General features: G+C 42.7%; 2 protein-coding genes across 4 annotated transcripts in view; one reads left to right on the top strand and one right to left on the bottom strand.

Annotated features, from left to right (window-relative positions):
• The window catches only part of RCAN2 (regulator of calcineurin 2), a 60,347-nt gene extending 57,012 nt beyond the window's left edge, over nucleotides 1-3,335 (top strand). For all 3 annotated transcript variants that reach the window (XM_066635638.1, XM_066635808.1, XM_066635721.1), the window contains exon 4: nucleotides 450-3,335. In XM_066635638.1, the coding sequence (XP_066491735.1) occupies nucleotides 450-835 (386 nt within the window). In that variant the 3' untranslated portion in view covers nucleotides 836-3,335. The remainder of the gene's footprint in view (nucleotides 1-449) is intronic.
• A 2,738-nt stretch (nucleotides 3,336-6,073) lies between these two features.
• Nucleotides 6,074-16,767, bottom strand: ENPP4 (ectonucleotide pyrophosphatase/phosphodiesterase 4). Its single transcript, XM_066636140.1, has 4 exons — nucleotides 16,622-16,767; nucleotides 11,727-12,589; nucleotides 9,480-9,650; nucleotides 6,074-8,786 (listed from the first exon to the last, which is right to left on the bottom strand). Exons 2-4 carry the CDS (start codon nucleotides 12,544-12,546, stop codon nucleotides 8,422-8,424), a joined length of 1,356 nt encoding a protein of 451 aa, XP_066492237.1. The 5' UTR covers nucleotides 12,547-12,589; nucleotides 16,622-16,767; the 3' UTR covers nucleotides 6,074-8,421.
• Between the last annotated feature and the right edge of the window lie 91 nt (nucleotides 16,768-16,858).

Genomic DNA, 16,858 nt, shown 5'->3' on the forward strand with positions numbered 1-16,858 from the left:
CTCTTGCCCTGTGTTATAGGACTATTTCAGTTGTCTTAATCAGTAGAGAGAACCCCACAGAACTTGGTATATTATACATACATAGGTATGTATGTATTGCTTTTGCAGTGTATTGCAGTGATCATCAGTGACTATCCTGCCACAGTGAGTACAGCAGCTTATCAGAGCCTAGCATTCTGTTTCCCATCCAGAAACACGATCATGAATTCGCCTGCTTAGCTGTTCAGGCTGTACGAGCAGTTCAACCATCAGACCATACCTCTTACGCCATAGTTAAATGACTCTAGTTATGCTGTTGATCTTGAAGCACTTAAGTAACTTAAGAGTACATCCTCAATCCATTGTTTTCTGGGAAGGAAGTTTGAAGAGTTGAGTATTCCCGTGAAATACAGATATTTACTTACAAATGTTAATATGGCAGTAAATGTGACCTTTCTTGTTCTTTCTAGTGGGCAACCATGGATATGACAACATGCTGCCAGAAATGCACCCTATCTTCTTAGCTCACGGACCTGACTTTAGAAAGAACATCACCAAGCAAACTATGAATTCCACAGATTTATATCCCCTGTTATGCCACCTGTTGGGTATCAGTCCACAGCCCAACAATGGCTCACTTGACAATGTGAAAGATCTGCTTGCTACTGCAGTCTCAGCAAAACTACAGCATAGAGATTATCGACAAGAATCATATGCCTATTTCATAGGAGTTTTTCTTGGTAGTGTACTTGTCTTTGTTTTTCTTATTGTGTTCATAAAGCATTTAACTCGCCGTCAGATACCAGCCATTCAGTTAGAACACACTGAAATAATTCAGCCATTACTTCAAGGTTAACACTGTTTGAAATGAACATGGCACTGCTTGGGATATCCTTTTAATCTTACAGAATACTTTTGCTATATTGTTACATGGATAAGCAACGTGACAGCACATCTGCCGATCAGCTAGTGTAGACAGTAGAGAGAAGAAATCTATATATTCTAAGCATTTTATTTTTTATTTTTGAAGGGTTAAAATCTTCAAGGGGGAAATTAGAGGGTTTTAATTAACTTTTAGCAAAATGTCATTCTGGGCTATAGAAACTTTGGGGAGGAAATAAAATACATTTAAGGTTATCCAAGTATTCAGTGCTAAGCACTTTCAGCCCCCTGGAGCATTTTTTGGCTGAAAAGGTCATTCTGAAGCCTGTAGAGGCCACTGGCAAAAGTCCATAGCCTCTGTGGACTTCAGAAAGCCCTATGGAGCACAGCTCCAGTCACCACCAAAAAGCTTAAAGGGGTGAAAACTGTGGATTTCATTATCTGTGGTTTTTTATATCCTCAGGGGGGAGGTCTGAGAATGGATCCCCTGCAGATAACGAGGCCCCACCTCTATGGATCCTTTCTCTAGATCTACTAGTGATCAATGCTGACAAAGTGGTGAAAGCTTAATTGTTAGGGGTTTTTGTTTTTACGTGACAAGCTATGAATGCTAGCTTACGCCAAGATTTGAAATTGGTTTCTGCAATTTCAAATTTGGTATCTTGGAGGTGGGGAGCAATACATTACGTAAGACTGCAGCGCTTCCAGATGGGATAGTCTTGGATTGTTGCTACATATCATTCACTCACTCTTAAAAGTTTTCACCTCTGTTCAATCCAACTGTTGTCTGTATTTTCCCCATGCTTAAGTCATTGCATTTATTAATGCAGAAAGTCCCACTTTTTTTTTTTAAGAATAGCAGTAACGTGACCACATGTGCAGGCCTTTGTTACTGCTACTCTGTGAGAGGCTGCAAGCACCCAAAAACAACTGCAGTGTGAAAAGACCATTGCAATTATATTTGTGACTGCAAGTGGTAGAATCCTTATTTGGCACTATAAGGAGAATGCTAGGAAGTGGCTGAAGTGGAAAATACAGTCTGACTATAGACTGTCAATGCACAAAGTACTCAGCTAGGAAATATATGCATGTGATTTAAAATATTTGCGTTGTCTCTCAGTAGTAGGAGCTGTTCTAAACAGCTGCAGGGAAATCTGTATTTAAATATTCCCTTAAAGATTCAAAAATTCACAGGTGCTTTGATATTTATTTGATGCATGGAGGTAATTTAAGTAGTCTTGAAAGGAAGCAGCATAATTGTTAATAAAGCCTCAAGTTTCTTTTGAACTCATAATTTTGACTGGGACAAATTAAGCAATCAGGTATAATTGGCTAAGTATGATTCACATTACAATTGCATTTATATACAAGAAGTATAACTGATTAAAATAATTCCCTGAGGGATCTGAAGTTGGTTATTAAGCTAGTCTGCCTCTTCAGTTTTAACAGGCAGTTTCATGGCTTTTTCTAACTTGAATTGTGGTTTTGTTTGGGGTGTACTAGCCTTGTGTCAAGGTTAGAGGGGGTGATGGCTTAAATTGATAATTTGAAAGCCTGACAAATTGATGATTCATACTTAAAAATGTACCACTCCTTTTCTCTTGCAAAAAGGAAAGCATCTAATATAACCAGGCTAATGTATGCATGAACTCTTTCACACCATGTGTCTACTGGAAACTCTCCATTCAGACATAACTGAACAGAATTTTCAAAAGAAAGCAGCTTGTGAACTAGCACTTAAAAGCCATGGGCTGGATCTGGCACCCTGCCTAAGCCTTCCCCTGCATGAATGGCACTTACCGATCTGTGGGGAGCCTCTGCAAAGCACCTCTGTGCCCCCCAGTCTTCGCTGCGTCCCGCCGCTTTCAGCGCCGAACGCCACAGCAAGCTTTGTGCCCAGGTTTCCAGGCAGAAGCCTCTGGACACTCTGAAGACTGTGCAGAGGCTCCCCAGTGGCAGTAAATGCTGTCCATGCCAGAAGCCTTTGCCAGCATGCAGCTTTGGAGACCACTCCTCTAATACATAGAACATGTCTGTAGAAATAAAAAGTTAGTCCATGACCAGTATGAATGGGGCCACTGTAATATACATTGTGGCTTTGACATTTGCAATAGTTATAAGTATTACTGAAGTTCATTTCTCAAAACCAAAATGGAAATGACATTTACTAAAAGCAGCTTCTTATCCTCAATATGTTTAATTATCCATCAAAAGCAAGGAAAAAACTCCTAACCAGCACTAGAATTTTATTCTAAAATGGCCCACTTTCTTGATTAGGAGTGTGTGTGACTGAAATTGTTCTACATTTATTAGACATGCCATTTGAAAAAATGGAGTTCAAGTGTTTATTTAAAAAACTGTCAAAATACTTTTGTGCTTCTGTAAGTCAATTGTATCAATGGAAGATTTTAGGGGAATCTGATAAGTAAGATCTCTGTAGCTGAAAACTTGTGAATAAAGCATCTAATTAAAAACTTTGAGGTTTTTTTCTATTAGTAGGAAGTGCTAGTTGTCCCAGAGGGTCATCTCTAGGTTAAATACAAATATCAGCAGTTGTGAAAATTCCTAACAGCATTCTTTTGAGAAATTATACAAGTTTACACTGTACTGGATTTAGTTATGTTAAAGTAGTTTTAGGATGAATGAGGTGCTATAATTCTTGCATTATGGCTGCTCCCAAATGATTGTTGCCAAGAACATCAGGGGCAACTGTTCATGTCTAGCACTCCTGTCCATATTAGCCAGCACTTGTCAAAGATCAGTTTATATGACCATATACCCTTTATATACCCACCCCCAGTCCTGAGGTGTCCCTAAACTGGGAGGTGGGTTCTTGGGGTCCAGGCTGGAGAGAAACACTCGGAGAAGCCCAGACAGCCTCCTAGGCAGGGTCCCAGTGGAGCATGTTCCGAGTGGAGAGAGGCATGCCAGGGTACCCAGGTGGAACTCCCCAGAGCCTCATAGAAGACCTGTGAAGGATCCCGGTTTGACCGCCCTCCTTTGGGGCCACAGTCTTGCCTAGAGCTGAAGCTGCCTGACTGATGCCTCGCTGCTGCCGGGGAATATGATCCCAGAAGAGGACAGCCCCCCAGGAGGGGACGCTGAAGGAGATGGAGAGGGGGACAGTGGCTTCCCTCTCCTGCTGCAACTCTCCCAGAGTGGCAGTGTGCGGAAGGGCTGCGACCCCCTGGCACAGACACAGCGCAGCAAGCTGCAGCACTGCTGGGCACGAATTAACCAGCAGATCAACAAGGAGATGAGGATGCGAGCTGGAGCAGAAAACCTCTTCCACCACTGCGTAGATGGGACTTGTTAGCCTGGGAAGGCAGCTCATCTGAGAGAAGGAAAACTCTGATCCCAAACCTCCACTGCCTTGTGGCTACATCCAGTTATGGAAAAGGCTTCAGGAGTCAACCTCGAGGCAAAATCCGGAGCCGGAGTCCCCTGAGGCAGTTCATGGCTGGACACAGTCACGTTCTGGCAACTCCTGCGATGCCGCTGGAACCAACCGTATTGGCCTCTGTCTTTCCATTGGACCATTTCAGCGACGTGGAGAGGGGGGATTTGCTGCATGGGTAACAGCCAATCCTCCATACGTACTTTACCCAGGCTTCGCGCACTGGAGAGAACACTCTGTTCCAGAACCACCATTCAGAGCGTGACACCATAGTCTTCCGAGACTGAAGGATGCCAACACACAGATACTCTTTAACTGTGTGCTGCAATACGTAACTAATTGCTTATACTGTGAACTTATAAGATGATTACTTATAAGATGTGAACTAAGATTATTACTGGGCTGGGGCACCTTCCTTATGAGGAAAGGCTATGGCGTTTGGGCCTCTTCAGCCTAGAAAAGAGGCACCTGAGGGGGGACGTGGTTGAGACATACAAAATTATGCAGGGAATGGACAGAGTAGATAGACAGATGCTCTTTATACTCTCACATAACACCAGAACCAGGGGACATCCACTAAAATTGAGTGTTGGGAGAGTTCGGACAGACAAAAGAAAATATTTCTTTACTCAGCGTGTGGTTGGTCTGTGGAACTCCTTGCCACAGGATGTGGTGATGGCGTCTGGCCTGGACGCCTTTAAAAGGGGATTGGACAAGTTTCTGGAGGAAAAATCCATTACAGGGTACAAGCCATGATGTGTATGTGCAAACTGATTTTAGAAATGGGCTATGTCAGAATGCCAGATGGAAGGGAGGGCACCAGGATGAGGTCTCTTGTTATCTGGTGTGCTCCCTGGGGCATTTGGTGGGCCGCTGTGAAATACAGGAAGCTGGACTAGATGGGCCTATGGCCTGATCCAGTGGGGCTGTTCTTATGTAACTAGTTCATTGAGTTCAGCTATTGTCTTGTTCAAGCTTTACAGTAGATGGGCTGGCTATAAGGTATAATAGCACCTAAACAGATCAGCCTGGCTCAAAGATGAGATCAGGTGTGTGGGGGAGGTACTTATTACTTTGATTCTGACTTTCCTGCTCTGTTTTCAAGGAATTTTGCAGTAATTACCAAAGGTTTTACTCAATTTCTTTTACCTTACCATATCAAAATATTTTTGCCAAGTTAAAAACTGTAGTAACAAAGTAAACTGAGGAAAAAGTCAAGTGGATTTTTGTATATAAAAATGAGTACTATACTGAAAACCAAATTAATGGGGTTGAACATGTGCTCAAAGGCCTCTAGTCCAGGGGTGCTCAATAGGTGGATCGCGATCTACCGGTAGATCGCGAGGCAAAATGAGTAGATCGCCCGAGTGCCAACCCCCCCCCCTTCAGGTGCCTCCGGGAGGAAATGCCAGGAGTAAGGCCCATTATACTCAATGGGGCTTACTCCCAGGTAAGTGTGGCTAGGATTGCAGCCTCACAGCCTAATCCTAGGCATGTCTACTCAGGAGTAAGTCCTGTTATACTCAGTGGGGCTCAAGGTACACCAACATACATTGTACACATAAATGTTATATGTTATGATGGCGCGAACATTGTAAAAAAAACTCTGGTAGATCTCCGGGCCTTGCTGGGTTTCAAAGTAGCTCTCGAGCCAAAAAAGTGTGAGCACCCCTGCTCTAGTCCCTTAGGCATAGGTATTTTATAAGAAAGTATGACTATTTTGCATGTGGAACCAAGGTGGTAGAATTCAACATTCCAGTAAGGAAAGAAACTCAAGGCTGTCCATTCTTATGGTCTAAAAATAATAAAGGAGTATCCCTACACTGATTCTTTTATTGTAAAGCAAACAGCATAGCCACTGCAAATCTAACAAATGTTTAATCTTAGATAACTTTTCCATTGAAACACACGCCATAAATACATTCATCCATTTAAGGCACTGTCCCGTAAACAAATTGATAGAAAACTTTAATTATTCTTTGTTCTTCTTGGTCATGTATCCATAAGAATTAGGGAACATCTCAGTATTTTAACAGTCACCTATATTTGATGTGTGGTTCTGAAATCCATTACCTACTAAGATATTATAAAAGTTCTTTAGCTTTGCTTAACTATTTCCAATTGACAGTTAACTGTTTGGAGACAATATAGCCATAGCCTTTGAAAATAAGCTATAGTAGCACAGGTATTCTAAGTAAAGAAAAACTGCATGTACTTCCTATGAGCTTTTAATTTTAAAGGCTGCTTTTCTTATGGCAAAAGCCTTGAGCTTGTGATTTCTATGCTATCTTTCAGTTTATACTGTGGGTATAAGAAACCAAACATTTAGAGGCATTTCTTAGGAGAAATAGTTCTACTTAACTTCCCTAAATGTTTAATCTTTTACTGCTACTAAAGCTGATTTTGGCTGATTCTTACATAGAACAGCAATAGAGACACAGCATATCTATAGTACTGAGAGATTTCAAATCTATTTTGAATAACATCCCTTGCCCCACAGAGATATTAGAAGTACTATGATGGAAGGGAAAGCAGATGACATTTCCTTCTCTCATGGGAGCCCAGGGGGCTATTTGCCAGTGAAAGGTGGTCTTGAAAAACCCCCATGCACAAATGGCATATTACATGAAGTACTTCAAAAGCATGTTACTTTGCTACTATTACTTGCAGATTTTAAAAACCAGCTCATACAAGTAAACAAGGTTGTGAGGTGCAAGGACTTCTTTCACACTAATAGTGTAAAAACAGCTGCCTTCCTAAAGTACCAAGATATATTCAAGCAAAGTTGTAGCCATAGTTTAAAAGACAAAAAATTAAATGTGGCCATTTGTACATTGAATGCTACCACCTTACAAAATTAAATTTTATAAACTTGCTATGTATCTTGATTGCTATATTCTGCTTGTAAAGTGGGCAGTTCTAGAAGCTAGTGAATAATCATCACAGATTGCTGTTTGCATTAAGAATCATTTTCCTGTTTTGATACTTCTGTTAGCCTTGAACTAAGAGGAAAGACTGATATGAAGAATGTCAATTTCCTGAGAAACTTTTTGGTGTTGTCTTGATAGGAATTTTTGATAAGGTAGAAGTTCTATAAATGTACACATTAGAAGCAGAACATGGATTTGGTCTACAGTGCAGTTTCCCACCTACTTCCAAATCCCCCCTTTTCCTTAAAGTGCTATTTTAGTTTCTCTTCTTAAAAAAGGTATGAACTTTTTAAAATTTTGAATTAGCATATGAGTAATTGTGTGCTTTTTAAAAAGATAAAGCACACAAATTAGTGACAGCTCATTTAAGATGAACATCTTTCAGCATGGTTGCCCTTCCTTTTCTTATATGACACACAGCTGCAATAATCTTTATCTAGTAGAATACCTGAAGTCTTTGAACACTAACCTGAGTTGCTCCCAGTGTAATGCAGCATTAGCATGCAATGCTCTATGTAGAACCTTTATACACACATGGGCTTTTAAAGTGCTGCACTCCATGCAGGAACCACTGGCTCAGGAAAAAGGCATCATGACAGCAATCACAGCTGGTAATGTTTAAAATTGGCCTTCAGAAAGAAGGAATCAGCCTTGAAGAAAGCAGTCAGAAAGTAGCTTTTAAAAAGTGCACCACTTTGAAGTAATGGAGTGGACCAATTGTTTTTCTTTTGTACTTAGTTCTGTTTGAAGGTTATACCTACTGCTGTTTACATTTCTGTAGAAAGGTTTCCCACAAGGCAAGTTAAACTGCATTTCCAGTTTGTGATAAATGATATGGTATACAGTGATAAAGGTTAGAACTGCAGAGTCCTGACATTAGTAGCCTTTATTTAGATAACTTTATCCTTGTAACAGCTGCTCCGAGAGTCCCTTTGAAGCAGTGGACCAAACATGAAGTAAAGTCAACTTTCATGTTCTAAAGAACCTCAGGATTTTTTTTCCACCCAAGATCAGGAGCCAACATCTCCATAATGAAAGCAGCAGCATTTGCAAGTATTTAAATTTCTAGCTTCTTAAGTGAAAGCTTGATAGAAAATACACTACATATAGGAACAGGTTCTATTCAGAATTTCTTTTTCAGAGAAAATTGAAACTTAGGCTGCAGCATCATAAGATGTTATCCAGTATAAATTTAGCTGTCATGTTAAGTTTTTAAGCAAAAGTCAATACATGTTATCCAATTAAGGGATCGTCATCATCTTCCTGAAGTTGAAGCCGTGAAAATGGACGCAGAGAAGGTGCTCTATTCTTCATGATTATTATAAGGCATGTCAGAGTAGTTAACACCATAAAGACTCCAATAACGATTCCAATGGCTTCAGGGACATTTATGCACCACTGGTCAACTAACAAACACTTGACATTGCTCAAGGTCCCGTTGTTGGGCTGGGGTGTCAAACCTAGGATGTGACACATCATTGGATAAATATCAACAATATTGATTGTCTCCTGCCTGTAGCCTTTGCGAAAAGCAGGCCCATGAGCGGCCAAGAATGGATGCATACTTGAAAGAGCATTATCAAAGCCATGGTCTCCTACTGGAAGAAAGTAATTCAGAGTTAATATGCAACTTAAGTTACATGACCAGTTCTTCTCCCCCTCACCCCAGTCAATCCTGTAAAATATAAAACTATATCCTCTTAGGACTATTTTTCAAGTCTCACAGCTCTGAAACACCAGATTATTGCCCCCCACCCCCAAATTACAGGTACTATTCAATATTTAAGGATAGCTAAGTCTTTGAGTAGCAACATAAGGTTTATAAGTGATCAATTAGAAGCCAGACTTAATATTCAGAAAGGACTGAGCTTGGCTCTTACAAGGGAAAGTTTTCCACCCTCCTTTATTGAACTTTGGCGTGATCTCTGGCTTGCTCTACTATGGTATTATGATGGTTGGCTGACTTCAGCACCTTTTTGAACAGTTAATCTGACTCACTAAATTTAGAAAGTCAAAAAAGTGACTTTGGCATTGTTCATATTAGCCTAAGCCACAATGTCAAAGCCAGACTAGTACTTTTATGGTTATAAGCTATCAGAGTCGACCAGGCAGTAGAAAATCCCAAGACACTCAGCTTTCATGGCAGCAGATATTTAAAAGCACTTAGTGTTCACAAGAGATATAACTCTAGTATTCTGGTGGTGACTCTTCTGCATAACTACATATCCCTTCCACATGAAAGGGCTATTTTCTCAATTCAGCCTAACAACATACAAGCCCAAACCACTTACATTTCGAAAGAGTTTCATTTTGCACAATTGTCCAACCTTCATCTGCAACCAAAATTATGGGTTGAATGCGCTTATTGTGATGGTAATGGTATCTATCTGGAATATCTTCTTTAAGATAGGCCTTCATATGACTACTGCAGTTTTTCACCAAGGTATATACATATGTTTCATCTGAAGATAAACCAGAGAGTGAGTGTAAAACAAGGAAGTTTCATTAATATTTCATTAATATCTTTTCTTAAGACAAACCCAAGCATTTGACATTTTGAATCTTGAAAGTATAGTCTCCTGCAAGATACTTAAGAGTTGCAAGTTCCATCTCATCTTTTAGCCATATTTCAACCTCATCAATAAGGTCTAAAATAGGGGTGACCAATCTATGGCATGCATGCCATTAGTGGCAAACTGACACATTCTAAAGTTATGTATATAGTCACCATATATTTTTGAGAAATATTTAAACAATAAGAAAGCACCACAATTTTGTTGCTACTTCTTACGCAGTTTGTTCCCAAGTTTCTAACGCTGCAATGGGTGCACTCAGGACAGCCATGCCTACTCTGCTTGATTTGATTTGGAAAATAGGGAGAAAGGCAAGAAAAAGAATGATCAATAAGAGAGGAAGCCAATACGGCAGATGCTAGTGAGTTGCATTCTGCTGTTGGGCAGGTCACTCTCTTTACCCGAGAAGGCCAAATTGGTGGAGCACTGAAGAGAAGAGGGATGGGCTACAGAAGGCAGTGGGGGTTGAGTGGGGCAGCACAAAGATGACTGATGAGATCAGCAAAGCCCAGGTGACCCAGCTGGGAAGAGATACCATCTTTGGGGAAATCATCTGCAAAGAAAACTCAGATGAAGATCATCTTTCGAGGGCAAGAAGGTGAGAAAGCAGAGGGGGGCTGGCTGTGCAGAATGAACATGCCTTATATGGATCTCAGAACAAGTCCTGCTAGGCCAAACTAAAGATCCATGCAGACCACCTTTCTGGCATAATCAGCAGTCAGCCAAGTGTCTTTGTAAAACCCTAAGTAGACAACAGCAGCCCCGTGTTTCTTGCTCTGTATCTTCTGTTACTTGGTGATACACTGCCCTTGAACTTGGAATCTCTATTTAGCTAATGTAATAGATAAAAGCATTGTTAAGGTGAAAGGCATGTTCAAGATTCTCGACATAAAAAGTGGCACATGGCATACTGTTAATTGGCTACCCCGGTCTAAACTCTACAATGAAATCCACGTTTTAGCATTTAGTTATATTTCAGAAGTTTCTAGCATTAATAATGTCATCAATAAAATATACTTGACTTAGGGTGCAATCCTAACCTGCACTGGAACAGGCAGGCCAACTGGCCTGCTCTGAATCCAGTGCACGTTTGGTGGGCCTGGGGCACAACTTGGAGTAAGGGGATTTTAGTCCCCTTTCCCCGTACAGCACCACAGGCAGCCCTATGGGGCTATTCCGATCTGTACACACATTTTACAGGCCTAAATAATGCTGCTTGGGCCAGGACAGAGGTTGGGATCTGACCTGCATCACCACAGCTGGTTCCACCCCCCTCCTTGGCCCAATCCTCCCCCACCTTGAAACGCCTCTTCCGTTCCTCCCCCTATCTTGAAATGCCCCTCCCTCCACCCTCACCCACTCCCTGTGCCAGACTGCCCAGGCCAGCACAAACTCACCCTGTCCCAGCACCACTGGGGCACTGCATGTCCATGTGCGGGCCCAGGCTGCTCCCTAGTAGCCAAACATGCTTTACACAGCTTGTGCAGGCTTGGGGGGGGGAGGGAAGAGATAAGATTGTGCTGCCCATTGTAAAGGCAAAAACAGACATGACACAGGAGATATGTGACTAGAATGCTCCATTGTTTTTGCTTTTACTGCAACATTACATCACACCCTGAAACTGCAGTTCCCTTCATAGCCAAGCTATGGTGGCTAGCCAGGTTTATCCACCAGTGCTGCTCATCCAAATTGGAATCTCCCAGCAGTTGCTTTAAGGAAAAACACATAAACTTTTAAGATTTGATTTCCGTGTCCAACAAGCAACATGTTGCTTTACCAAAAAGCAACATGTTAAAGCATTAAGTCTTTATAATATTATAACCTGTAATAGCTGTAATGCTATATATACCTGGGAGTAAGTCCTATTGAACTCAATAAGATTTCTGAGTAGACATTTCAAGTATTGCACTGTAAGAACTCTAATTGTAAAATCTTAAGTTTTCATGCAACTAAAAATATACTTACTTTTGGGCAGTATTGCAGCAACTGGACTCTTGTCTATCAGTGTGTAGCTATCACGGCCAATGCACTTATCCAGATTAATCACTCTGTCCTGCGAACATTGTGCCATGCCATGATCACTTGTAATTATAACATTAATTTCCTCCCACAATTTTGAGGACTTGAGTCTCTCAACAAGAAGGCCAATGAGCTGATCCACTTTCTCCAACACTTTCGACATGTTTTTCATATCTTCAGGTCCATACTTGTGTCCACTTGCATCAGGCTCTTCCCAATAAAGCATAGCAAAGGTGACTGATTGATTAGAACTAGTCAGCCATTTAATGATGCTTTCCACTCTTTCATTGAAGGTTACCGAAGAATTGTATTTCATAAAAAAGTGAGGGGTAGTTTTGTGAATTTTTACATCGGTACCAGGCCACATTGCAGCAGCACTTGTTTTGTTTCCCTGCAACTGATTTGTCAACCAAATAGGAATGGCCTCATTCCACCAGAAAGGATCTGTATAATTTAATGGTGAAAATTTTTTCTTTGTAGTAGCATCAAACATTGCATTTGCTACAATGCCATGGCTTTCTTCATACAGTCCTGTAACTATACTATAATGATTTGGGAAAGTTTTTGTGATGAAAGCATTGGTAACATGTTCTACTAACACACCATCCTTAATAAAATTCTGAAGATGTGGAAGTTCATATTTCTTCAGATAATCAGCCCTGAAGCCATCAAAAGATACCAGGAGTAATCTGGTTACTGACTCAAAAGAGTTACCAGCAGAGCAAATAATTATTCCACCAAGGAGGAAAATTAGCATTAAATTCATTGTGGATACGATTTCAAAGTTAACAAGGAACCAAAGGATATACCTAGAAGAAAAAAGATGAATTTGTACTCTTAATGAAGCTTTCTAAACTGCTTTGTCATGTTAGATAAGCCCAAATTATCTACTTATCTCAACAGTTTCCACTTGTTGAGTTTTTAATCCTGTTTAAAGCAATGACTGTAAGGTTGCATAACTTTCTACTCACTATTGTTACTAGCAGCGTTCCTTAAAAACACATGTAACGTGCACATGTTGGAAAAATAATTGTGGGCAGAGACTCAATCTAATGGCCAATGGCATGACTGCATAATTTGGTGCTGAAAGAAAGACAAGTAGAAGAAAAAGCACTATGATTTAAAGATAGTCACCAGTTTACTACTTCATGTTATTTATGACAGTTTCTTCCTTATTTTAAACAGTTCTTTCAGTTTAATTGCAAACTATCTACTAATCAGATTTTACTTCCCTGTTTTCATCAGTAAATACAGCAACAGTTTTGGGTCTGAATTCATAACACTAGAGATAGAATTTCAATAACTAAGATTCACTTGAATCTTAGTTACCCATTTTAAAATTTCTAGTATAAGTTACTATTTCAATAATTTCTATTGCTTTGAGACTTCTCATTGGGACAATCTCTCTTTTTAAAAAAATGTTAATAGAAACTATATTTTGTTTAACATTTTGCTGTTGACACAAGTTAGACTTGCCTATAATGTATACAGTAGTTAACGTACATCATTTTCAGAATTGTGGAAGTATATACTCTCAGGCTCATAACTGGTTCATCAATTCAATACTGTATACATCTCTGACCCATTATAGTACAACCTGATTTCCTTTTTCTTATGACCAACAGACTGTTTCCAAATTCTGCCATTTTAACAGTTGTGAAACCTGCTCACTAGGTCATTACAGATGGGGAGAAGGCCTTTACAGCAACTATACAGTTACCTTTAAGAATTCCAAATTAGCCACTGTAGTTCCATTAGTATAAACTAAATTAGTTTTTGCAGATATACAAATTCTAGACCCTTACTAATCAGGCAAAGAGGCACCTTTTAAAGTACCACTCCTCTTATATTCCGTAGGAGGACCATAACTGTCCAGCAGAGAATCTTTTCCAGTAGTTTTTTGCTAGTGTGTCTCTTGCAAGCCCTGCTGCCTGATTTATAAATGTCAAGGGATGTGGCTATAACAGTGTTTGAATAGCAGTGCTCCACCCAAGTAGCAGCTTGTTTAACCCTTGATACACATAATCTGTCCTGTCAGTTTCATGCCCCAACCCACTTGTGGGTTCCAGATACAGAGTTTGGGAACCATTGCTCTAATTAGAAAACAAAACTTGTTCTAAAACTCCACATGGTTCCCCTCTAACCAGCTGTGCCTACTGTCCAAATTTCCCCTCCTTTGATACAACTGTGTCCTAAAAGTTTTACATACTTCATAGGAGCATACCAAGGGTTGCATCCCTCACCACTCAACACCCCTACTGATGCCTTGTATGCAAAACTTGGTACCACCACAGCACAAGTTGGGGGAGGGGGAGAATCCGTAGTCACAAGTTAGTGATTGTGAATACAGAGCCAGGAAGGTGGATCCAAGGGATGGGCCATGGGTGCATGGTCCCCCCCAAATTGTCACACCAGTGGGGAGGGTGCCTGCCAGGATGGGGAGCAGCCCAAGCACAGCTGAAAGCCCAGGTCTACCCCCCTGGAAGAGGTGGAATAAGTCTACCTCACAGGTAGATCTGGGCTCCAAATCTGGGCAGCAGCCTAGGTCTACCTGCCCAGCAAACCTCAGCTGCAGAGGCCAGTTTAACCTGGAGCCCAGGTCTACCTCTGTGGAAGAGGCACTCCAGAGGGCACAGTAGAAATGGGAGCCAGGTCTACCCTGCAGCTAGATTGGGCTCCAAGTCTGGCTGCCCAGCAAATCTTGACCATGGAGACCTGTTCAACCAGGAACCCAGGTCTACTGGCCTGGAAGAGGTGGCTCCAGAGGGCAGTGGTGTTGCTAGGGGGGTGCAGTTCGCTTGTGCAGTGGGGGGGCAGTGATGCTTACGGGGGGGGGTGACATGGTGAAAATTACAGTTTTTAGGAATAATACCATCATGCTATATATTGTTGGATGCAAAATTGACAGCAGAATACAATGAAAAAACCAGGGCAAAATACCTCTATTCTATCAAAAGTTATGGCCCAAAAACTGGAAAACAAAAATGCACGGAGCCCTACAGAAAGAGAAACTGAGGTCTATTGCGCATTTATTCGCAAGTAGGCAAACCTGCTTTAGTCGACTGGAAAAAGTAGGCTGAGAGGAACCCAAGGACACCAGAATGGTCCCAATCCAATGAATGCAGCCCCCCAAAAACACCTGAGAAGGAAGTCCCTACCTCCAAGCAGACAAATGTATTGAGCCCTATGGAAAGTGAAACTAAGTGTTTAGTCCTGAGTAATCAAACAGCTCTGGTCAGGCCAGGCAAAGGGGAATGTGAGGCCACCAAAATGGTCCTGATCTGATCAAACTGGAGCACAACAAATGCTCCAGAAGGCAGCCCCCACACATAAACAGAGGCTTGGGCTCACAGGGTTAATTTTTTTTTTTTTAACTTGCAAAGCCAGGTGTATCCTGACAGTGATCTGGTTTAAACAGGGCTGAAAATCTTACTGATTTGGGGGGAGGGTTGTTATTGCAGGCTAGCTACCCAGAAAATTCATTTTGTGGAACAGGGCTGGCTGCCTGTTATTTATTTGTTTTATTTAATTTATTTATAATTATTCATTTTAATTTGCTTCATGATGTCACTTCCACCCATGACATCACTTCTGGTGGGTCCTGGACAGATTGTCATTTTAAAAAGTGGATCCCCGTGGGTCCTGGGGGGTGATACCACAAGTGACCAAAATCACTATAATCATAGTTTGTGGGGAAAATAGCATCATGTTACATATAAACAAAGCATGATAGTATTTTTCCTACAAACGATGATTTATAAAATATATATAAACATTAATAATATATATCAATTGTGTGATTTCACACAGAGTGCAATGAAACAAAGCATGTTGAAATATCTGTGTTCTATCTGGTGGCGTTGCTGGAGGGGGGGCGGAGCACTCAGGCTGGAAGAGAGGTGGGCAAGCGGCCCCTCCCTTTGGAGCCATTGGGGGGGCAAAATGGAGCCATATGGGAGGGGCTGCTTGCCCACCTCTCTTTGAGCCTGAGTGCTCCACCCCCCCTCCAGCAACGACACTGGTTCTATCAAAAGATAGAAGATATGCCCAGCACCCAAGGGTGAGCCCAATCCTATCCAACATTCCAGCCCAGGTGCATCTGCAATGCAGCCCCAAAGTAAAGGGACAAATGTTCCCTTCCCTTGAGGTGGCCTCTGTGACTGTCTCCCCCACCACAGGGTGCAGTGTGCGCCCCATTGGCATGGTTGCGCTGGCACTGGAAAGTTGGATAGGATTGGGCCAAGACTAGAGTTACCCTACCCACTGCATGGGAGGTGATCCATCATTTGGGGGGGGGGGGTGACATGCTGGCCTCCCGCACTGACGTCACTGCCAGGGGGGCAGTCAGAATGGGAGCCCAGGTCTACCCAGCAGGTGGACTCCAAGCCCAGATGGGAGTGCAGGTCTACCTGCCCAGCAGACCTCAGCCACAGAGGCCCAGGCTCAGCCAGAAGCCAGGTCCACCCACCTGGCTGAGCAGGGCTCTGGAGCTGATGGTGCTCATGCACCCCCACCCCCGAGACAGCACCGCACCTGCAGCGCGGGGTCTCAGCCTCGCCTGGAGCGGCGCCCGCCTGAGCAGATGCTCCGAAGGAACTCGGGGCAGGTGCACTCAAGGCGGGTCGCGCCCCCTGAGGAGTAGGCCAGGGAGCACCTGGCCTGCCGCTGGTGTGGGATGCTGCGTGCGACGAGGCAGGGCGGAGCTGGCAGCCGCTGGACACGATAACCGCCTCTCTCCGGCCTCGCCCAGCCGCCGCCTCTCCGGGCCAGCCTGAGGCGCGAGTTCAATGCCCGCCTCGACCCGGCCTGGGAGCGCCCGCGAGGACAGCCTAAGGACTCACCTGCCATCCCCTCTTCACCCGGGCGGTCAACACAGGAAGGGCAGGTGATGCAGCCGCTATTTCCAGAGAGCCGTTGCCGCCGCGCGCATGCGCGCATGCGCACTCGCGCGCCGCTGCCCTCGCGACAGGGTTTCAACCGCCACAAACGGCGAGGACTCGACCGCAGCCTGACCTGACCGCGGGGGGGCGGGCGGAGTGGCCAGAACCGTGCTCTGATTCGCCAGGTTGTCCTCGCCC

This window comes from Tiliqua scincoides, chromosome 1 (genome assembly GCF_035046505.1).
Source record: "Tiliqua scincoides isolate rTilSci1 chromosome 1, rTilSci1.hap2, whole genome shotgun sequence".
NCBI classification, from domain to species: Eukaryota; Metazoa; Chordata; class Lepidosauria; order Squamata; family Scincidae; genus Tiliqua; species Tiliqua scincoides.